This window comes from Misgurnus anguillicaudatus, chromosome 11 (assembly GCF_027580225.2).
Source record: "Misgurnus anguillicaudatus chromosome 11, ASM2758022v2, whole genome shotgun sequence".
NCBI classification, from domain to species: domain Eukaryota; kingdom Metazoa; phylum Chordata; class Actinopteri; order Cypriniformes; family Cobitidae; genus Misgurnus; species Misgurnus anguillicaudatus.
In genome coordinates, this window is record NC_073347.2 from 1,438,384 (window position 1) to 1,462,677 (window position 24,294).

The following is a 24,294-nucleotide window of genomic DNA, read 5'->3' on the forward strand; positions in this document are numbered from 1 at the left end:
TTGTTTATATGACGATGACACCAAGGTAACCGCTAAAACATTTAAAATTATCTGACATGTCTGTCTCAACAAAAATATCCTATTGCCAGCCACACAATGTCTCAAGCGCTCTTGGCAAATATAGGAGAGGTTTGAAAAGGACATTGACACACACATGCGAGAGTTCAGGGCTTCTCGGGTCCGTTTGGCAAAAACACATTCATTTTAAATAACCCGAGACCCGATTATTGTACCCGACCCCCGTGTCTGAGGCACGCGTGAAACTTTTAGACCCGAACCTGATCGTGTCTCGGGTCGGGCCTCGGGTTTTCGTACCCAGTCAAGACCTCTTCTTCACATAAGCCCAAACACGGGACTATTCTTACTGTGACGATCCGCAGGACCTAGCACCCCCTCCTGGTTGGAAGTATTTACATCCTAATTCAAAAATATAATTTTAAAAGTATTTGATTAAGTATAATATGGTCCAGAGGGACGTATTAAAATTTACCCCGGGCCGTGTGCGGCCCTTGGGCCGCCAGTTGCCCATTCAGACGTTGTAAAATGTGAAACATCATTTGAACAGTGATTGTTTAGGTACTTGCTTGAATTGGCAAAAGAAGTTAAGGATTGCAGCTTCAACTAATATAAGTTATTATTATACTATTATAGCAGCCACTGAAAGTACTTAAACCCCAATAACTGCAGCTATGTTTTTATATTGAAATAAACAGTTTATAGCTGATAAGCATGAGAAATGTTTTAGTATTTATCAAGTGAATAGGCTCATCTCAGGTTATTGACTCTATAGTGAGATGAGCAGGTGAGTGACACCTGAGCTGTGTTAATAATCGACACAGTGACGTCACTCAGTGTGTATGAATAGCGTGAAGAGAAGCAGAGCTGTCCACTCACACAGGTACTGAACACTGACACAACAGCAACCGTCTCTACCACGCTTACTCTACTGTATGAAAGCCATGAAAGCAGCACTTCTTATTGGTAAGTAGAATCTGTTTAATGCTTCATTGATTGTGAAAACTAAACATGCTTCTCTCTTTGTATTGTGTGTAGATTGAAACAGGAATTTTCAATCTCTCAGTTTCAGTTAACATGTCATGAACTTTATCTGTCTCATCAGACGGATTTTGCATCTTTGCAGTGCATGTGAACAAACTTTGTTTTCGTTTTACAATGGCCTAAGAAAGGGATAGACAATGTGCTTGTTTTTATTATTAGTAGGTATTATTACCTCCATGCTGAACAGTTATTATTTTATATTATAAATCTCATTTTGTTTAGTTTTTTCCCCAGTGTGTCATTTGATGTATCAGGTAGTTTCCATTAACACATCAAGATCTACTGTATGCATTTCACACGTGGATGCCTGTGTTTCCCCTCACTTCTGTAAAAATGAACAAGACTTCTTCAGTCAAATCTGTGATTTAAAAGGTAGGCTATTGTTTGTATTAAAGAAACGAAAAAGTTAAATTTTTGGTTCATAATTAGTTGTCACAATCTGAATGTTTGAAAAGGTTTAAATATTTAAACCTGTTGATGACATCATTTTTATTCATATTGTGACAACAAATGCCTCAAATCAAATGCCCTCTCCAAAAAAGAATTAAGTCTTGTCTTATTATTATTTTGAATATTATTAGTTTGCTTTTTTAAACAAAGAATAAATTGTGTGCCAACCCACCCCAATCTGTATTGTCCTATAACCGCACTGGCAATTATTGGATTTACGAGCAATAGCCCTGAGCAAACTCTTAAGACTTATGGCCGCATCTCCACCAGGTGAGAGAATTGGTATAGCTTAAGGGGACACAACATTGTTTATTGGAGATACTTTAATAAAACAAAGCAATGAAGAAAATACATAACAGAATAAATCTACTTTTAAGGTAATTTGCTACCCTGATCGTTTTGAAAAAAACATGCAGCATTTTATAAATCAAAGAGCACCTGAGCTCTTTTTATAGCTTCATTTAAGGATCACTTTAAGAATTATACACTTTATATAGACACTGGTACTGTACTGGCACATACAGTAGACATCACCTTACTGTATTAAAAATATAATATAACACATATATAAACAGATTTGGTTGAACGGCCAGTGTTGATGTCCCGTCCACAGTACCAGTTGTATACTGTAGATCAATGTTGTCTGTGACAAGGGCTTCCAGTAAAGTCTGTTTTGCTGATTTTTCTCTCCGTGCTAAGATGGAAGTTGCCAGTTGACTGATCCAAAGATCTGTAACGGCACTCTTCAGATGATAATGACCCGCTCACCTGCTTTGGGAGACTGCCTATGTTATACTTCAGATCCATGCAGCACACTACAACAGCTGTATTCTCAATGCCAGCAACATTTGGGTATATCGCATGCTTTAAGTATTACTTACCAAAAATATGTAATTGCACTTTAAAGAGGCCTGCTTAAATACTATATGCTACAAACTATTATTGTTACTTTAGCAACTGCCTGCTAATTGGCATCCTGAATATTATCACACAAACACTTGCTCTTTTCTGATTTAAGTCTATGTAGCTCTGTAGTGTGGAGAGTTTGGAGAGTTTATGGACAGATAATATCCATAAATACTGGAACATATTGTTACCTTGGTACTTAAAGATATAGGGGAGAACGGGGTGAAAGTAACAAAGCGATTTTCTTCAAGCCCTGATAACATTTGCATACCAAATTATGACAGCATCTTTAGCACACAACTCTTGACAAAGCTGACAAATATTGCTTTTACTCAACATTTTTCGCGTGTAGATCCAGAAAGGTGTTTTCAACCATGATAAGTATTAATATAAATCTTAATATGCTTACACTGTAAGAATAAACTATGTACAGTTCCTCATTATTAAACAAATCATTACACAGCAAAATCCCCGGTGTTAAATAAACACTGTGGGTGTATATATAATCCACTCCCAGATGTGTGTGTGTATAAAGACTGGTGTTAAAATTTAACACTGAAGCAGTGTTGAAGTTAATGAGATAATGAAGTGATGATTAAGACATTAATGGTGAACACCTGCTGGTCACTCTGTGCCAAATCAACCTTAATTTTAGAATTTTCCCTGTCTTTAATTTTTTATTTTGATGACTCTTTTTCTGGATAAAGTAATACCAAAATAATGCAGAAAGACAAAATATTTAAATGTAATAGATGAAATCCCCACAGTTAAATAAACACTATCATCATCTCTGTTTGAAAACTAAAATTACAACTTGCTTGCAGAGTTACATGGATGATAAGTTTAACTTCGATACAACTGCTGTAAATCTGGTTAATAAAGTTAGTCACCATTGCTCCGATTAGTGTTTCCTTTAGTTGGGTACTTGGGTCTTGAAGTTTATTGTTAGTTTTTTTCTGCTCATTGTGGAAGTGTGTTAATTAAACACTTCTGTTAGAGCAGAGAAAGATGAGAGAAATGAAGTCTATAACTGTTACTATGTTAATTATTATGAAAACATAAGTGTTGTGATTCAATGATCTCATACAAAAAAATAATCACCGTATATAAGTGTATAATTTTATATTCGGTCCACCCCATGAAATCCATATAGCCTTAAGAGTTAATATTTTTCCCCAAAGTCTAATCTGCGGTGTCAGTCAGACACACTGAGACATCAACAATCAGCCTATTAAACACAATCATGGTGACAATCAACAACAAAGCTTCATGCCGCAATGCATGCTGGGTACCAGGATTGTAGAAAACTCATTCATAACTCCCATCATGCATTGTGACATATCAAACTTGTGCAAATTTCTTACCCTTTACTGTCACCCTTGTTGAGATGTGTATCAGAAGTTATGATGTCTCTCTTAAGCAAAAAAAAAAAAACTAAAGCATTACAGCAGTCTTACAGAACAGTGTCTTTCATAGAGCATTTTTGTATTTGCATTTTTGTCTTTATCATTTATTTATGATCTAACGTTTTAATGATTGGTAAAGAATAAAATAAATAACCAATCTCAGATGCTATGAAAAGTTTTCCCTCTACATCAAGCAATGAACAAACAGTCTTAATAAAACAATGTTACAATTGCTAAAAGAGGAAAACTAGTTTAGTGAAGGTTAAAGGAAGAATGTCTAACTAAAGGAAACGTTAATCACAATAATGGTGACTTCAAATGAACTCATAACAAACACAAACTTAAGATTTAATGTGATACATTCTGTGATTACATCACGTCAGAAAGAAGATTTGTCTACTAAATCACGCGTGTGGATGCTGGAATAGTTGAGCACTTGTATTTTGTTCTGACAGCTGTTTAGAAGTTAAACTTATCATCCCGGTTTAGAAAATAACGCTGCAAGTTAAAATTTTAGTTTTTTTAACAGAGATGATGATAGAGAGGCAAACGTGCAAGATTGCAGCTTTCGGAGTCATACACCCAACAATGTTAATTTAATACTGGGGATTTCGCTGTATTCATCTATTGCATTTTGTCTTTCTTCATAATTTTAGTATTACTTTCTCCACAAAAAAAATCCAGGAAAATTTGGTTGATTTGACACAGAATGACCAGCAGGTGCTCACCATCAACGTCCCAATCATCACTTCATTATCTCATTAACTTCAACACTGCTTCAGTGTTAAATTTTAACACCAGTCTTTATACACACCCATCTGGGAGTGGATTATATATACACCCACAGTGTTTATTTAACACCGGGGATTTTGCTGTGTATTATTAAGGTCACCTACATTGAAGTATTAAAATTGGATTTGCAGTAGGCTATTGCACATTAATGTAAGAAATGGTTTAAAAGCAGAAATCTGCAGGTTATATTTTTGGTATTTTTAAACACTTTTATTAATTATTCTTATGAATTTTTTTGTTCAACATATTTTAACTAGCACCTCACATTTAGTTTCAACCAATGGCCTTAATAACACCAAATCTGAGCATGAATACACTTTCAGATTTATCAGTTAGTAATGGCTAACATACAGTATGGGTTTCAATAAAATGATAACATAACCTTTATTTTCTTTGTTAACTAATCCTTTAATGTTTTCCAGCTCAAGAAAAGAAAGAACTTGAGGCAAAATTGCAAGCCAGTGCCCAAATAGGACATGGTAAGTCCTTTGATGTACAGTACCATGTGTTGTGATGTACAGACAATGACATGAAACCTGTCCTTACTTATCTTTCTCACAATATTAATTCAGTACACCACATAGGCAAATCATGTCTGGAGGAGACAATGGCATGTCTTGAGGAGGAGGTCTGTAATAGGAACATGGTGCCATTTATCCAGGCCTGCAGTCCTCACAAGTGCAGACCCCGTCGATGCAGGCAGGCTATGGGTCAGTTCTACTCAGCTCTTCCTCACAATATAGCGGAGAATCTGGTGTTCTGTGACTGTGATACAGAAGATCAAGAATGTCAACTGATGAAGACCTCTCTGCACTCCAGCTCCTGTGAGACTGACCACACCCAAACACACTGGACCTGCCTGGAGATGCTGGATAGCTGCTCTGAAGATAAGCGGTGCAGGTTAGAACTTATAGTTCCTCGATGGAAAATCATGCACACTGTATAGGTTTCCAAGACAACAATCAAGTTACATAAATATAATTAGTTTGGACAACACGTAGCGTTGTAGACTTTTTTAGCAGCAATAACATAAACAAGTGGCCCCCGTGGCCCAAACGAAACTTCCGGCAGACTATTGCATAGAATCAATAAAAACAGAGTCCTTCTAGCCAGTGGCGGCGCCAGGGAGGAGCTAGGTGGTGCTGTAGCTCCGGCTATAATATCAATAGCACCCGCCCAGCACCCCCAAGAAATGTCTGTAATTTTTTATATTTATATTTTAATGTCATGTTTGAATAGTGTTTTCGTGTTGCTAAAAAAGGGAGTTAAATAATAATTTTAAAATATATATTTAGCTAAAATATCATGACGCCCAAACATGTGATCTTTCTTTCTTTCTTTATTTATTTATGTCCCCTAAGGGCAACTGGTTGTACAGCAAGACCAGCACATAAAGAACAATTAACACTACATTAAAATTGTACATTTAAAATCAGAATAAGAATAAAAATACACAGAACAACACACAACAAGACCAGTCGACTACCTGCCTCCATATTCTCCCCCTCTACCCAAATTTAGCAAGGAGATAGAAGTAGGAATAAATGAATGTTTATACCTATTACTCCTAACCGGAGGGAATCTTAACCGAGATCCAGAAGGTAAAAGCTGAAACTCAGAAAAAAGAGGATGCGAAGTAACCGTTTGGATGGATTGGGCTTTTCAGACTACCTGTCTATTATATAATTCGGTAGGGTGACTTTGCTGAATTCCTAAAATCTTACTGCTAGTATTAACTATTTTCACCACTGCAGTCTTTGCCTTCACACCAAGACTGCCATACCAGCACAACATAGCAAATGTTAAGACAGACTCAATATAAGCTTTATAAAACATACACAGCAAAATCCCCGGTGTTAAATACACACTGTGGGTGTATATATAATCCACTCCCAGATGGGTGTGTATAAAGACTGGTGTTAAAATTTAACACTGAAGCAGTGTTAAAGTTAATGAGATAATGAAGTGATGATTAAGACATTAATGGTGAACACCTGCTGGTCATTCTGTGTCAAATCAACCTTAATTTTAGAATTTTTCCTGTCTTTAATTTTTTATTTTGATGACTCTTTTTCTGGATAAAGTAATACTAAAATAATGCAGAAAGACAAAATATTTAAATGTAATAGATGAAATCCCCACAGTTAAATAAACACTATCATCATCTCTGTTTGAAAACTAAAATAACAACTTGCTTGCAGAGTTACATGGATACCCTGCAAGTAAGCCTACAATGGCCCTTTATGGGCCCACTTAGGGCTAGTCTAAGGGCCCCGCGCAAGTTTGCTCATTGGCAAAACGTTGGCCCTTTAGCGCTGGCCCTGCGCAGGCAGCCCTCACTTAGCCCCCAGGAAGCCCTCATACAGAAAAATCCCTTGAGTTAAATGAACACTGCTGGATGTATATACTGTCCCATCTTACAGAGTGTTAAAAAGTAACAATGAAGCAGAATTAAAAGCTCTGTTGTCCTCTTTCTCAACATCTCTGTCTGAAATATAAAATTGCATTTTGCATCTTACTTGTAGAGTCATTTTCTTATCTTATGTTGAGATGTTGGCTGTTTCATCCAAAGTCACCATAGTTGTGATCAGTGGTTGTTTTGATTGGACTTTGACTCTTGACCGTTGGCTTGTTAGTGTTTTCTGACTGCTATATCTAAGTGTGTTTAAAACACATGTTATAGCAAAGAAAATGCAATTGTAGTTGAATATTGATGGTTGATACATAAACATTGTCAAACATAATCATTTAATGAACAGATTTATTAATATAGTTTTCCCCACTCATCAGAAGCATAATTTTCTGTTAATAATGAAATACAACAGTGTAGGGTCCAGAACTCTCGTGGCAGTTTGTCATTCTGAAGGATTTTGATAGTTTGCACATAAACATTGGCCGCTGAACAATGTGGATGCACAGACGTCAAGAATCGGAGTGTGAATCTCAACGATGGTGACAAAGAAAATGGTAAAAAAAGGTCATTATGTATTCATGCCGCAGTGCATTCTGGGAGTTCTGGGTGAGATTTGTAATTTGTTGATACCCAGCATGCATTGCAGCATGAAGCTTTTCGTTTTATTGTCACCATCATTGTGATTCATACTCTGATTCTTGATATGTGTGTGTCTACATTGAAGAGCAGTTAATTTTAAGTGTCAGTGTTTCAAAATTCTTCAGAAAGACAAACTGCTATAAGAAAGCTCGATCTCATACTATAGTATCACATTGTCAGAGAAAGATCCTTCTGTTAAGCGTGCAAACAATAAATTAATACATAAGTTTTTATATGATGATGTTCAGACTTTATTTACTGATCTGACCACCACCAAAGGATCACATGCTGCCATAACAAACATGTTTTAAACACACAAAGTTATAGCAATCAAAAGACTGAACAAGGTAAGATTCAAGAGTCAAGTTTAACTAAATCAAACACTGATCACAATAATGGTGACTTTAAATGAAACAAAATCTCAACCTAAAGTAAGAAAATGACTCTACAAGTAAGATGTAAAATGCAATTTTAGATTTCAGACAGAGATGTTGAGAGAGAGGATAACAGCGGTTTTAATTCTGCTTCATTGTTACTTTTTAACACTCTGTAAGATTGGGACAATATATACATCCAGCAGTGTTTATTTAACTCTGGGGATTTCTCTATGTGAGGGCTTCCTGGGGGCTAAGTGAGGGCTGCCCATGCGGGGCCAGCGCTAAGGGGCCAACGTTTCGCCAGTGAGCAAACCTGTGCGGGGCCCTTAGGCTATGCCCATACAGGCCCATCGTAAGCTTACTTGCAGGGTAACTTCGATACAACTGCTGTAATTCTGGTTAATAAAGTTAGTCACCATTGCTCCGATTAGTGTTTCCTTTATTTGGGTACTTGGGTCTTAAAGTTTATTGTTAGTTTTTTTCTGCTCATTGTGGCAGTGTGTTAATTAAACACTTCTGTTAGAGCGGAGGAAGATGAGAGAAATGAAGTCTAGAACTGTTACAATGTTAATTATTATGAAAACATAAGTGTTGTGATTCAATGTTCTCATGCCAAAAAATAACCACTGTATATAAGTGTATAATTTTATATTTGGTCCACCCCATGAAATCCATATAGCCTCAAGAGTTAATGTTTTTCACCGAAATCTAATCTATGGTGTCAGTCAGACACACTGAGACATTAACAATCAGCCTATAAAACACAATCATGGTGACAATCAACAACAAAGCTTCATGCCGCAATGCATGCTGGGTACCAGGATTGTATAAAACTCATTCATAACTCCCATCATGCATTGTGACATGACAAAATTGTGCAAATTTCTTAACATTTACTGTCACCCTTGTTGAGATTTGTATCAGAAGTTATAAAGCAAAAAAAAAAAAAAAAAAACTAAAGCATTACAGCAGTCTTACAGAACAGTGTCTTTCATAGAGCATGTTTGTATTTGCATTGTTGTCTTCATCATTTATTTATGCTCAAATGTTTAAATGATTGGTAAAGAATAAAACAAATAACCAATCTCAGATGGTATGAAAAATTTTCCCTCTACATCAAGCAATGAACAAACAGTCTTAATAAAACAATGTTACAATTGCTAAAAGAGGAAAATTAGTTTAGTGAAGGTTAAAGGAAGAATGCCTAACTAAAGGAGATGTTAATCACAATAATGGTGACTTCAAATGAACCCATAACAAACACAAACTTAAGATTTAATGTGATACATTCTGTGATTACATCACGTCAGAAGGAAGATTTGTCTACTAACTAAATCATGTGTGTGGATGCTTGTAGTTTGTTCTGACAGTTTAGAAGTTAAACTTATCATCCCGGTTTAGAAAATAACGCAGCAAGTTATAGTTTTAGTTTTTTTTAACAGAGATGATGATAGAGAGGCAAACGTGAAAGATTGCAGCTTTTGGAGTCATACACCCAACAATGTTCATTTAATACTGGGGATTTCTCCTTAATTCATCTATTGCATTTTGTCTTTCTTCATAATTTTAGTATTACTTTCTCCAAAAAAAAAAAAAAAATCCAGGAAAATTTAGTTAATTTGACACAGAATGACCAGCAAGTGTTCACCATTAATGTCTTAATCATCACTTCATTATCTCATTAACTTCAACACTGCTTCAGTGTTAAATTTTAACACCAGTCTTTATACACACCCATCTGGGAGTGGATTATATATACACCCACAGTGTGTATTTAACACCGGGGATTTTGCTGTGTAGACATCAATACTCTGTCAACATTAAATTGAGACAATCTCCGTAGACAATACAAGCGTTGCTGGCCCCTTTTGCAAATCTTCCCCACATGTACATTAAAATTCAGCTTGTTATCAATTTCGCATCCCAGATATTTGTATGATTCCACAATCTCAACCTCCTGATCTTTAATTGTCATTATCTTTGTGTAACTTTGATTACGCCTAAAATCAATATTCATCTCTTCTTTGGCCAATGGGTGCAGTGGCCAATGCTGATTTATCACTAGTGTTGGTAACTGGCTGTGTGATTTCGTGATCTGAGACTTTTAAGCCGAAGCGTGCAGAGTGTCTGTTGCTGCGTTTGCTGCTCCGTTGTATTCAGGGCTAGACTGTGACAGAACTGTGAAATATTATTTTCAGAGGTTTACATTGGCAGTCTTATGTATGTTGTAACTATAGCCCTTTAGTTGAATACTTTTACATAGTCGTGGAACGAGTATAGGCTAGTTAATGCGGGCGTGTAATCGTATATAAAGGGTGGTCCGATGCGACCTCCTTAATGAAATGCCCCAAAATTTAAAGCACCTTCTCTTAAGTGTTGAGCATCCCCATAGCACCTGCATCAGAAAATCTCTGGAGCACATTCACAACTCTCAGCGCGTTGTGAATGTGTTAGCATTTAGCCTAGACCGATTCATTCCTATGGTACCAAAAAAAAGTTTTATTTTGTGGCACCATACTTACTGATATAACTCCTCATGTAACAGTCTTTAAATAGGGAAAACACGGAAGTGTTTGGTGGCTTCCCTGTTTGGTACCATAGGAATGAATGGGTCTAGGCTAAATGCTAACACCATGCGCTGTACAGTGCACGCATTGAAAAAAGATAGATATGTATTAATTCGTCTAAGTTAATGTAATAACATAGTTTAATATGGCAAAAGGGTAGACTATTCCTTTAATGAAAAGATTTAATCTGAACTACAGAAACGTTAAAGGAATAGTCTACTCATTTTCAATATTAAAATATGTTATTACCTTAACTAAGAATTGTTGATACATCCCTCTGTCGTCTGTGTGCGTGCGCGTGGGCGCTGGGGCGCGCTGCGAGGCAACGATGGCGTTTGGCTTGGCCCCATTCATTCAATGGTGCCATTTGGAGATAAAGGTAGAAGTGACCAAACACATCAACGTTTTTCCTATTTGGGACGAGTGGTTGGACGAGCAAGTTTGGTGGTACAAAATAAAACGTAGGGCTTTTCTAAGCGGATTTAAAAGAGGAACTATATTTTATGGCGTAATAGCACTTTTGGGAGTACTTCGACTCGGCGCAGTAACACACTCCCTCTCCCATTATGAGAGTGAGAAGGGGAGCGGACTTTTCAGGCGAGTCAAAGTACTCCCAAAAGTGCTATTACGCCATAAAATATAGCTCCAGCGCTTACGTGCACGCACACAGATGATAGAGGGATGTATCAACAATTCTTAGTTAAGGTAATAACATATTTTAATATTGAAAATGAGTAGACTATTCCTTTTAATAAACGTTGTTCAGGAAACAGCATGATATACATACCTACTTCAACACTGGGATTTTTTTTGGCTAAATTAAATATTAATTGCATATTCTTCAATGTTATAAAGTAAATATGAATTCATATATTACAATGTGATATTGATAAGACTTAAACAGTTACTGTTTATTAGGCCCTAGGACATAACAAATTGTTTAGTCAGATGTCACTGAGTAAATTGCATACTGAGTTGTCTGTTGTTTATGTCAAGTAAACGGTGATAAACAGTTTTTGCAATGCAACCATTTTATTTATGTCCCCACCAATCACCAGAATCCAACCTATGTCCTTGCCTTCTAGAGTAGATTATTTCAAAAATAAATGGTAACACTTTATTTCGATAGTCCACTTTGGACATTTTACCAATTATGGGTAGCTTTGGAACTACTTATCAACTACCAATCTTTAGAGAATTAGTAAACTGTCTGCTTAATATCTATACTAACACTTTATTGTGATGATATCTCAACAGACATTCAACTGTCTAGAAGTATCTTTGCAGGTGCATGTCAACTTATTCCCAATCCCAAACCTCTTTCCAAACCCTAACCTGTATAGTCTACTAATAGTCTAATAACAGTTAGTGGACGTATAGTTGCAAATTATTGAAAGTTATTTGACATGTAGTTGCAAAGTTATTTAAAGTTAGTAGAATGTCTAAAATGAACTATTAAAATAAAGTGTAACCAAATAGATAAATAACCAGTAAATTACTTTAGTTCAAATCATAGATAAAGCCTACAAACTACTACACTGATCTAACATTACTGTGTAAAATTACCGTATACAATGAAACCCTTTATTGTTGTTTAACCCTCTGGGGTCCGACCATTTTGGGACACTGTCAGAGGTTCTGACATGCTCTTACATTTGGTCTTTTTTCAGTTGCTTTAAAACATAATAATGGCAAGTGTCTCATACCACTGCGTTCAGCACAAACTGGGCTAAAATATTATATGAGCTACATGTATGTACATGTTTGTTTTTTTGAGAGAAAAATGTTTATGCGTGGTTTTTAAAAAAGCAAAAATTTTAAGTCACTGATATAAGTTCACAAAACCCATACTAAACATGTTTTAACAAGACTTTCCTAAACAGAATCTAGTAGTCTAGAGTTTTTTCTTTAAAATGATGTGAAAATCATCCTGCCCTTCTGATTCACATAAACCAATATATTGATTTAGAAATTGTAAGACACTTTTTGTTTAGAGTGGCCGTATGCTAGAAGGATTGATTGACAGCTAGCAAACAAAGGCTCGCATAATGAGCTGCATAATGAGGCGGGAGGGAACTACAGTAAAGAATGTGAGGACAAATGTATACATGTTTGTTTGAGGTTTATTAAAAAGTTAACAATATAATCAAAATAGAAATGAAGGTCAGTAGGACATTTTCAATTTATTTGGAAACGAACCCTATTTAAAAAACTTAACTTGTATAAAAAAACTGATAAACAACAGTGCCCGGTTGCATGAAAGTCCTTAAGCTAAGAAATCCCTTAAATATAAGGTTAAGGGTGCCCTTAATAAAAAATGGGTTGCAAGAAAAACCCTCAAGTGAACCTTAAGGCTGTCAATAAGTATTTACCCTTAAATGCTAAAGTATTACATTAAGTTCTGCTATGCGTTGCAACAAAGTCCTTAAGTCCAATTTTCCCTTAAAAACTTAAGGGACTATAACAGGTCCCTTAACGTCACATGCGATGGCTGATTGTATGGTTATTCAAGAAAATGAAGTACCAACGCGCATTTCTAACGATCGAAATAATCCTTAGAGAAAAGTGATGCGCATTATTAGGAGAATAGCAGTTTGATCGTGCGTCAATCTAAAGTGTTTCCAGTTTGAATTACTTTGAGGTTTTAAAGATGCGGCACTTTACAGTCTGTTATTTGCGATGTTTCATTTTACACAAATCCGCTGTCTGTTGAGCTGCGTGCGTTGATTTGTTACCGCTGTGAGATTTTGTAACTACAGCAACCGCGTCTCCGCTGCCGTGTTTTGGCAGAGACTGCCGTAAAATACTTAGTATAAACACTTAGGTTAGGGTGACAGTTAAGACCTTTGTTGCAATGCTCTTAAATAAATCCCTTACCTCAGGGATTTTTTCTCCCTGAGGGAAACCCTCACTTAAGGAGTTTCATGCAACCGGGCACTGAGCTGTAAACTTCATGTGGCTTATGTTACCATATAAATTTATGTCCAAAGAGTGTGAATATGTTTTTCCACTTCATAGTTTTGTACTGATGAGAGGGATGCAGACCTGTAAGAGAGTTATGAACAGCTGTCAAGACAAATTGTCTACAGAAATACCCTTACATACATAACTGATGGGTAAATGATATAGCACTACATTCAGATAAACTATCATGTACCTAAACTAAATTAGTATCTCACATAAACATCTGCGATGATTAGTTATATAAAAAGCTGTTTTCAGATGACTGTTTTCAGATGCCCATCCCCTTATCGTCTAGCTTCTGTTTTAAACGCGGTTCTGTAAGCGAGTATAAACTTTAAAAACACATCGCATGTGCGCGAGCTTGCGTCTCCGTGTAAACAACGCGGAGCTCATAATAAAACGGTGTCGCGTGTAAAGCGCAATGCATGGAATGCGTTGCATGTAAACAATATCATATTACAGCAGATACCCCAGTGCAGCATTACTCAAAGTTGCCATGAAGGATACGAAAGTGAATAACTGTCTAACACTGTACAGCATGTAACAATGAAATACGCCATTACGTGTTCACGCGCGTACTCGTTTGTAAATAAGCATGTAAACATGGAATCATATTACAGGACACACTTAAAAGATACAGCAGTGCAGCATTACTCAAAGTTGCCATGAAGGATACGAAAGTGAATAACGGTGTCTAACACTGTTAGGCATGTAACAATGAAATCCGCCATTACGTGATCACGCTTACTCATTTGTAAACAATGCGAAAGTTTTTCAATCCGAAGCGTGCAGTCTGCTGAGGTTGCTTATGTAGGCTGAACTGCACAAGCCATAACATATTACATGATACCAAATATAAATGAAGAAAAATGACTTACAGTTTCTTCAGGAATATATCCTTCTGCATTGCGTCTTCCATCGTTCTTCTTCTTAGGTAACGTTAAAGATAAACGCTTCTCTTCCTCAATGTCCAGACATAAATGAAGATATTCCTCATGTGTGTGTATAAAGTTTATAATCCAAACATGCGGTAAAGTCTTTAAATCTGATAAAACTTTACGCTTTGTTTATTATTGTTGGAACTGCTGTCTCTTCATTACCATGTCAACAGCCTGAGGGCATGACCGCATTAGAGATAATGAGCTCAGCCAGGAAAAACGGTACTCTCTTTACTTCAATGCAGATTATATAAACAAGAATTATTTGTTTTTGATTATAATTAGCTTGTTTAAAGTAGACATTTCAGGCTTTCTTTGGATATATGTATTATGTTTGTGTGACGAGTATTCGCGGAGTTTCAACTGATTTTTGTAACGTGTTTTAAGAGACAGCTGGCAGAGACAGAAATGTCTGAATGCGCACCCTGTTTATTTTCTTTATTTGACAAAAACACAAAGATCTCTTGTTATTGTGAATGTACACTAATTAAAGATGACCCTTCAGAGTTTCAAATGATGTCAAACACGTAAGTGTTTGATTATTAATGATGGAGTATTTTAAGTTGATTCTGCTATGATAAGGAGAAAACACGTCAAAACGCGTCCCCGCGTTTTTGGACCCCTGGGGGTTAAGGTTTAATGCTTGTGGATAGTGATTGTGTGAGTCGTGACATGTGCAATTTCCGGGTCGCATCATATTAAATTACAATCTTAACCAACGTTTATGCATGCAATTTTTCATATCACATATTTAAGCTATACTTTTATAAACTCTGGGTGTAAACTACATTATCCAAGCTCACGACATCCCATCTATATTTTCAGTATGGAGATATACTGTAGGTCAGGAATGGTAGTTACACACAGTGAGTATAGACACTTTCATTGGACGCACACGCATTGTTGCAGTTACGCGTCTGGACAGGACTTAACTTAAACCGGCTTCTGTTTGTTTATCGGCCTGGCTAACTAAATTCTGGAACCTACCTTGGAAAATACCTTGTCAAAAATAATAACAAATGTTTTGGTTTCCTTAAGACGGGGGAAGACGCGATCATGGATAACCGCTATGTGCGCATTTTTTATTTTAATTTCACAGAGTAACGTTAGCTCAATGTAGTTTTATTACGCTTTAGTTATGATTTGAACTAAGGCAATCTACTTTTACCTTTTACTTTGCTTGTTATCAGAAATAAACTACTCTAAAAGGACTCTGTGATGTTATTGATTCTTTACATAAGTTTACTGTAAGTCACGCTTGTTTCACGAAAGCTGTTTGCTTATGTTGTTACTGCTGAAACCATCTATATTAGTGTAGTTTGTTTAAGGAAGCTGATGGAGTGTTTATACCTGGAACTCATGGTGTCGTCAGACTAAACAAGCGAAAAGATTGGATAGCTTATAGCTCTTCAACAGATATACATGATACAGGCTTCTGTTATATGAATGGCACAAAAAACATAACCCACTTATGGAGAGAATTTCTTTTAGTCTACTTGTACATCTCAAATGTCCCCACCACCAGTGTGGTTCACCTATAACTCGCTTAATATCAGAACCAGGCACATGATCAGCTGCCGGTCAGACTTATCCTGCTAATGAAACAAACAATTTACTATTCACAGGCAAACATTTACCAGGTACCTGTCCAAATGTTTCGGTGCAGAGGAGGTTCCATATGATGACCATACCACCAGCAATTGGCTACAGCTACTAGATCCTGACTTTTTTCTGGGCGAACAGCACCAATGCAGGGTGGCATTTGTGGCTACAATGGGTTCAGTGCTACACGAGCCATGTGTTTGTGACGGAGTACCACATCATGACCTGCATAGGTGTAATGAACTGCAACACATTTTCCAAAACAAGTCCCTTTTCAGTAAGTATTTAAGGAGGTTTTTGGCTAGTTATCTTTGTTACCCACTGCTAATATCTTATTTAGACTTAGCATTTTAATTAAACCCCTATAGAGCTTTCAAGGACCAAAGACAAACTACCAGATGAAACAAGTGTTCAATATGAACTGACCAATGATTCCAGTGTTCAACACCAGCCGACCAATGACTCAAGTGCTGGGTGGCAACCGACCAATGAATCGAGTGCTGTGCAGTTAAGTGGTGAGTTGGGTCATTTATTAAAAGTGGGTTTTTTTGCTCAGTGAGTATGCATTTATATTATATATTTTCATGTAACTGTTGCTTGTTTCATACCAGATCAGCTGCTGTACTTATTGATATACATCTCTGTGTTGACGGTGGTTGTATTGCTCGCAGTCAGCCTTGTTTTGCACAGACTAAGGTAAGGCTTAAAGGGATAGTTCACCCAGAAATTAAAATTCTGTCATCATTTTCTCATCCTCATGTTGTTCTAAATCTATATGAATTTGTTTTTTTCGTATAAACACAAAAGAAGATATTTTGATAAATGATGGTAAGCACACAGTTGATGGTACCCATTGGATTCCATCGTATTTGTTTTTTCTACTATGAAAGTCAATGGTTACACTCAGCTGTGTGCTTACCATCATCTATCAAAATATCATCAGAAAAAAAGAAATTCATACAGGTTTTAACAACATGAGGATGAGAAAATGGGGTGAACTATCATTTTAATTAATTTAATGCATTATAATGTAAAGCATAACTGTCATATGACTTATTTGTCTGCTTTATTTTTAGGAGGTTACACCAAGCTGCTGCAAAACAACAAAGTTTTGAGGCCCATCAGTCAAAATCTTTGATGTTGGTGTCTGATGATATTTGAGTGTTTTTATAAAATGCTTTATTTTGATGTTATTTTGACATTTTGCACATTCTAGATAAAGTGTTCACAGTAATGTATAAATATATGATCCCTTTAATGTAGAATTGCTAATGTCTGTGAAGCTGCAATGGTTTTATTGCAAATTATTTGAGCCATGTGCCCATCTCTGCCATCTCTCATCTTCCGTGTGCACCAATGTTGACTGTGTTAAGCTTTGTGTAGTTTGGTATTGCATAAAACATATTGTTTGTCTGAGCTTGATTCAGGTCAGATGTGTTGCATTATGAATAAAGTGCTAATGTGTAACATTCAGCGCAATTGATGTTGTCTTAATTAAGATGAATAAATGTCAAAAGTTTAGTAGCTAACATAAGGAAAGCCTACAGGATGAAATATTATTTTCTCGTTTAACCCATCTGATTTTCATCAGGATGCATCACTTTGTCTTGTCTTCATTCTTACACCCCTTACATCCAAACACCACAATCCAGATGTTTGAAAGACTTATAATGTGTTTGGTGAACCCCAGTGTCAGGCCTCACATTAAATCACCATTAGAGGCTTTAACACAGACATTAATGAGACGTTTCACTTAAGCTGATCTTCTTTCACACAGATGGTCAACCTTTTGTCACACAGGGATCGTAATGTGTTTCATACTGTAATTATTCTGTTTTGGGTTGATTGCATTTATCTTCTTTATCATCACTCTTTTAGGGGTGTGATTCATTATAAAGCATCATCATTCTTTAACAACACAAATTGTAGGAATTGAGTTTGCAATTATTAATCATAACATGCAACAAGTTATAAGATGTAAGATAGGTGATGTGTTTAACATGCATCTCTATTACGCAACACTAATGTGTGCATCTTTATCTACTCTAAGAGCCCAAAACAAAAATTCCCCCGAGGGATTACAATAGCTTTATTGACCTGGTGGACAGGTGAGAAACACAATGAGAAAGGCAGAACCAGTTAAAAACGAGAAAACACGTGCATGTGTTTGTTAATTACACATATACCTAACACAGTTGGTTTTCTATAACAGGTTGGCCTGCTTTTGTTAAGTAAATTTACGGGAGCAGTCATATCGTATGTTTGTTTGCTTTCTCTCTTATACACCTGATAGTTAAATAAGCTCAATATCTATTACCCTCTCAAATAAAGAGGTAATACAAAGGTAAACAAAGTGGTGCTTTACAATTCATAGCCAACAATTAGAGCAAGCAGTGGCAAGCAAAGAAGTGTAAATACAGACTAAATTATAAGAGGTGGATTCCTGAATCAGGATAAAGTCAAATGTGTTTGCAGTAGAGCTCATAGCACCTGTAGTTAAACATTTATCTCCAGACAGATGCTGTGAGTGTCAACTGATGTCAGAGATGCATCAATAATGTCTAAAGAACTATAAACTCTTGTTTACAAGCTTAGCAGTGCTTTTACAGCATATCAAGTTTGGCTAAAAAAAATTAAATTACGGATCCAGTAAAAACATTTAAATAGTTTTGGGGAAAGTTACTTTTAAAAGTAATGCATTACAATATTCAGTTACTCCCAAAAATTAACTAGTATTACATTACTTAGTTACTTTTCATGGAAAGTAATGCTTACATTACTTTTTAGTAACTTTTTCTTGGCTTAGGCTTGATCTCTTTGAGGCCTTGCAGATGTTTTTATGACTAAAATGTTCTGCATTCAGAAATGACATATTTCATCACAAAAATGTCAAGCTCTGGCCTGCCATATCAGTTTCTGACTCAAACTGTTCCCACACAGGCGTGTACACATAAAGTGCAAAATGTGACTATGTTTAGTTTAATTCAGTACATAGTTTTTTTATCAAATTAATTAAACTTAAAAAGTAACTTAAATATTAATGTGTAAATTTAAAAAGTAATGCGTTATTTAAATTTTTCAGAAAAGTAATATTATTACGTAATGCACATTACTTGTAATGCGTTACCCCCAACACTGATTATACATGATCTTTATTATTATTATTATTATATGCATTATATTATACATTATTATAGCCTGCTTATTTTTTCTACACACATTGAAGATGCCCGTAATGACAAATCTTCATGCTTTCATTTTTAAATCTCTATATGAAAGTGTCATGTAAATGTAATGAGAAGTCCAAACATCAATCATTTGATCTCCTGTCTGTTTTATTTTAGATGCGTGTCTCTGTCATATTAATGAAATGTCATATTTGTTAATGCATCCAGTACTTCTTTAATGTTACTCTGATCGGTGGACAGCACTGGCTTCCTCCAGTAACAGCAAAACCTTCCAAATAAAAAATGCAAAGGAAACTTTACCCATAATAAATATGGTCATGGATTTCTTTTTGAGCTCTTTTGCTTCTAAGACAACTGCTCTAAATTTTTCTGTGGACCAGCACTGCGTGGCTGAAAGCATGTATATGGAGCTGGTTTGGGCGTGTTTTATTTCACATGTTTCTTCATCACACTCAGTCTATCATGTAAAAGTGCAGTGTTAGCCAGGCCTAACATTTATATTTCCGCAGTGTACACGGAATAGAAAAATATAATTACGGTTATAAACTGCCCAACCCTATTGCCAATGTTGTGCCTTCAGAGCACTAGTGAAATCATAGCTATTTATAGGCAATGCCAAGGTCAGGTGACATTGCAAAGCACCCCACAAAGACCCTAAAAAACGTCATCAGCTTCTTTGTCCTCAGGAAGTCGTTTGTCTAAATGTGTGGGTGTTAGAAAAGGAATTTATTAGTTGTGTGTGAGATTTGAGATTTTGATTGCAAATGTAGATTGAGTTAAGCCCGGGATACACTGCACGATAATTGGCTGTCCCAGACGAAAGATTGCCATCGTGAAACTATCGTCGCGATTTCTGTGATCGTGGCTCTCCGTCTGTGGTCCTATGTCGTACAGTGAGAGAGGTTCAAAGACGGCCGGTTTCCCGGTCTTGCGTCCAAAGATAGGCTACGATAGTTTTCTGGCAGTGTCAGAAATTCGGCATGATCACCGCACAGTGTGTTTGCTGCTACGACCTGCGCGCCAGTATTTGTTTACCACGAGCGCATGCTGGTGACGTTGCGCAACGTGTGACGCTGCCGCCGAAGCTTCCGTGTCATCATCGTACAGTCTCGTACCCGAGTTTAAACGATACATGTCGCACAGTGTGATAAGGTAATGATCTTATAAGAGGACAAAAATCGTGCAGTGTATTCCGGGCTTAAAGGGCGTTTTGCAGGTAAAATTTTTCAACGAATTTGTGCAATTTGCTTGTTGATAATAAACATTTAAACTGTTATCCATTGTATTTTATGTTGTTGGGTATCACAAAACCCGAAAAAGTATGAAAAAGTACAGCAATTTGCAATGATTCTCCTTTCCCTCACAACGCACTGTATGACGTCACGCTGGGGAGAGAATTGACCAAAGCCGCCTTGAGAGCATTGAGAATGACTATAGAAAGACGAGTAAAGTACAGTTCTGATAGCACAGATAATAGATAAATACATACATACATACATACATACATACATACATACATAGATAGATAGATACATAGATAGATAGATAGATAAGATAGATAGACAGATAGATAGACAGACAGACAGATGGATAGGCTAGTATAGAGAGATAGGCAGACAGCCAGATAGCATAAGGTTAGCATATCTTCGTGTAGAAAGTAAACAAACAATTAACATACTCGTGCATGCTGGCTTGAGGGGGTCCATGATCCTGCCTGAAATGGGTGTAACTTTATGCGATCTTCAGCACAAACGGTTTTGGCAGCATGTCTCTAATCCTGGAAGGTGAGTGAAACACGTCACGTCTGTTCGCGGGGACCAGCGACCCAAACACACTCACTTTCTTACAGCCAGTAGCGGAATGGCAATCGAGAGAGTCGGGACTTTCCCGGGCCGATCTGATAATAGTTATACATTTCGAGTTATATTAGCAACACCGTCTGGCGGCGTGATGTGCGCCGGTTCCCGCAGCCCGCTGGTCAAACTGAGCAGCCTTTCTGCTCAACAAAGTATATAAAAGTGCTCAACCTGTTCGGCAGGTCCAAACATGTACAGGATTTATAAAAATACGGTGATCAATGAGCGTGTCCTCCTCAAATGGCATAGCCTGTCGTGATGTAAAAAGCCGCCGAACGCCTGTTTATTACAGTATGTATGCGGTCGGATCCGAGTGTGCTGCAGCTGCTGACAGCTGCTGCGTATAAAATGATCGTGTGATTCGTTATAATCGCATAAACAATATAACAAAGCATCCTTTTATTTCACAAAACAATATATTTGAGATATTATTTGATAGACTAGTAAGTGTGGATTAAGGATGTTTAAAAATCTCTAGCCTGGTGGTCAGGACATGAATGGATCAAATCAGCAGATTTGCGAAGTTTTATTTATCTCCACATATATCATAAATAATAATTAGCAAGGTAACTTTGCAGTATAACACATTATATATTTCCTACGATGTATATATGATTTCCAAATTATATACGTAAGTATTAAACAGCAATAAATGTCTCATCTATCTCTATGGCTCTGGCTGAGTCTTTCTCCACTTCTCCCCAACGTGACGTCATCGCAGAATTGCGTTAAAAAAACCGTTAATACCAAAAACGTAAAAAAAGTGGTCTTTAAGACCATTTTTGAGACATTTTAAAAATTATACACATATCTTGAGTGATTTATGTACCCATTAATCGACAGTGGTGGTTAACCTGCAACATACACTTTAAGACCAGACAGAACGGAAGTGTATGTTTCCTATTTTATGTAAGCGATCAAAGAACTTTCATTCTCCTTACATCCCTGATGAACTGCCCAGCCCACTGTTATACACACGAGGCAAAGGCATAGTTTGGCTAAAGAGCATTAACCAGAAGGAATCATATTTTTACAGAGTACTTTCTAGTATTAAAAAGGATGAGGGGTAAGGATGTCATGTTATGTAAATCTAACCCTAAACTGAAAGAGTTGAGTAACCAATACGTGACAATGACAGGTAAACATAAATTGGTGATACGGTCACGAACAAACTCAGAAATTTATGACAGTATCACGAAAAATAATCAAACATTTATGTGACTATAGGTACGTAGTTTCGTGAGACTGGGCTGACTCTGCAGACAGTCTGAGGATTTGTTTGTCACAATAGATTTAACTAAACATATTTTTAAACAGAGGTTATACCAGAACATAGCAATCTTCTCAGAGTCAAGCTGAGGCTGTGCTGTATTAGTACTGAGTCTTTTCTTCTGGCCTACCCTTATCACTACACACCCCCACAAGCTCTGGGTCCTTTGCAACTTCAGGGATCCATGTAATAAATGACATCAACAACAGGCTTATACTGGCCCAGTCGGAAGAGATCACAGCTTGGCATTGAAATGTTTTGTTGCCCCATATAAGGTCTTTAGTTCTAAGACTGAACATTAAGAAGTGCGTGTTCTCAGAAGAAGTGTGGGATTCAACCATTATACAGGTCTCCTGCATGTGTAAATTCAATCCTTGTTGCTGTTGGGTTTTATGGCAGCAGGACTCTCACGATGGATGCCTCTCTTCAGGGTCGCTGCTAGAAATTTTGGGCCCTTTGAAAGAATATGAGGTTGGGCCCCCTACCTTACCCATTTCGCACCAAACATACAATCCAACCTAGCTATTCAAAATCTTTGCCTGCAATTTATTAATACAGAACGTTCTTATCGCTAAGTAGTTCTCAACATATTCCTTAACCTCTCTCTTAACTCTATGGCACGATTCCCAAAACGTTCGTATGATAAGTATATCTTCTGTAAGTCACACTTTTGTAAGGTTGGTCTGGACCATTTGTAAGCTCTTTCTTAGCGTTGTTTGAGCTAACGCTATCGCCGCAGTCTTTAGAAATCAGCGCAGCGCAGTACAAGTCAAACTATGGTATGCTGACAATGATTTTATGTTATGGACATTTTAAGACTTATAATAAAATGTGTTTGCAATGGATACAGGGCTATTTATGCAGTTGACTTTATTTGGTATCAGAATGAATCAAAGACGGTGCCGGTGTTGAAGTTTGTTCCCCATCGAAGTCTGTTCCCTCTATGTTTATAGCGTTTACGTTTATAATTTATTTAGAAAGATTAAAGATTTGAATTTCTTATACTAAAAGCAATAATATCATGTATTCTATTATACAATTTATTAAATATTTCTTGTTTGACAGTTTATATCTTTTAACCTGTCTTTTTTCCTTTTTCTCTACTGTTTGTTTTAAAACTGTAATGTTTCCATACATAATAAATATATATTATACATATAATATGATTCATACTGTTATACTGTAAAAATAATTTACAATAAAGATACATTACATAAATGCACACACACACACACACATCTCAGTAGCCATTAAAACTTCCAATGTATATAAAAGAATAAACGTATAATGTGATAAAAACGCTATAAAAACACTAAAGGGAACCATAGGGGGAACAGACTTCCACACAACACCTTTAACCCTGTAACCGTTTAGTCCATGCCATTTTGTTGTTATTCGGTAACACTTAAAACCTTTTGACAATTTGCCTGACGTGGCTAAATAAAAAAATTCGCCTCCCAAGACAAACCATTATGGAGCTGCTGGATCTTCTCAGACCATATTCTAATTCTCTCTGTTTATTGTAGATAGGTTGTTTTTTATTGAAAACATTAATGGCAAGCAATACCGCATTAAACAGAAGTACTACAGCTGCTTGCCAAGTAATTCTGATTGTTAAGTACCTTACCATTAGTATAAAAGTGTATTATATATATTTTTTAAGTCGTTAAACCCATGCCAAGAAGCGGCACAAGTGGCACAACGGGATAAGGAGGGTGAATGATTAGCGAGGGTCATCTACCCGTATTACTGACAATTTGATAATTTAATTAATAGTCTATATTTTACAGATAACTTAAACTATGTTAAAATAAATGTTACTGGAATAATTTGAGTAATGTTCCATTTGTATAGAGCGTGTTGTCTT

General features: G+C 36.5%; 2 protein-coding genes across 2 annotated transcripts in view; one reads left to right on the forward strand and one right to left on the reverse strand.

Moving 5' to 3' along the window:
- Window positions 1-797: 797 nt before the first annotated feature.
- gfral (GDNF family receptor alpha like) lies at window positions 798-17,962 on the forward strand. Its single transcript, XM_055170784.2, has 9 exons — window positions 798-981; window positions 1,294-1,431; window positions 2,209-2,361; window positions 5,036-5,092; window positions 5,186-5,513; window positions 16,137-16,390; window positions 16,482-16,628; window positions 16,725-16,809; window positions 17,190-17,962. Exons 1-9 carry the CDS (start codon window positions 951-953, stop codon window positions 17,272-17,274), a joined length of 1,278 nt encoding a protein of 425 aa, XP_055026759.2. The 5' UTR covers window positions 798-950; the 3' UTR covers window positions 17,275-17,962.
- hmgcll1 (3-hydroxymethyl-3-methylglutaryl-CoA lyase like 1) overlaps window positions 5,252-24,294 on the reverse strand; it is a 59,769-nt gene continuing 40,726 nt past the window's right edge. The window contains exon 8 of the mRNA XM_055170788.2: window positions 5,252-5,372. Within this exon, the coding sequence (XP_055026763.2) occupies window positions 5,346-5,372 (27 nt within the window). The 3' untranslated portion in view covers window positions 5,252-5,345. The remainder of the gene's footprint in view (window positions 5,373-24,294) is intronic.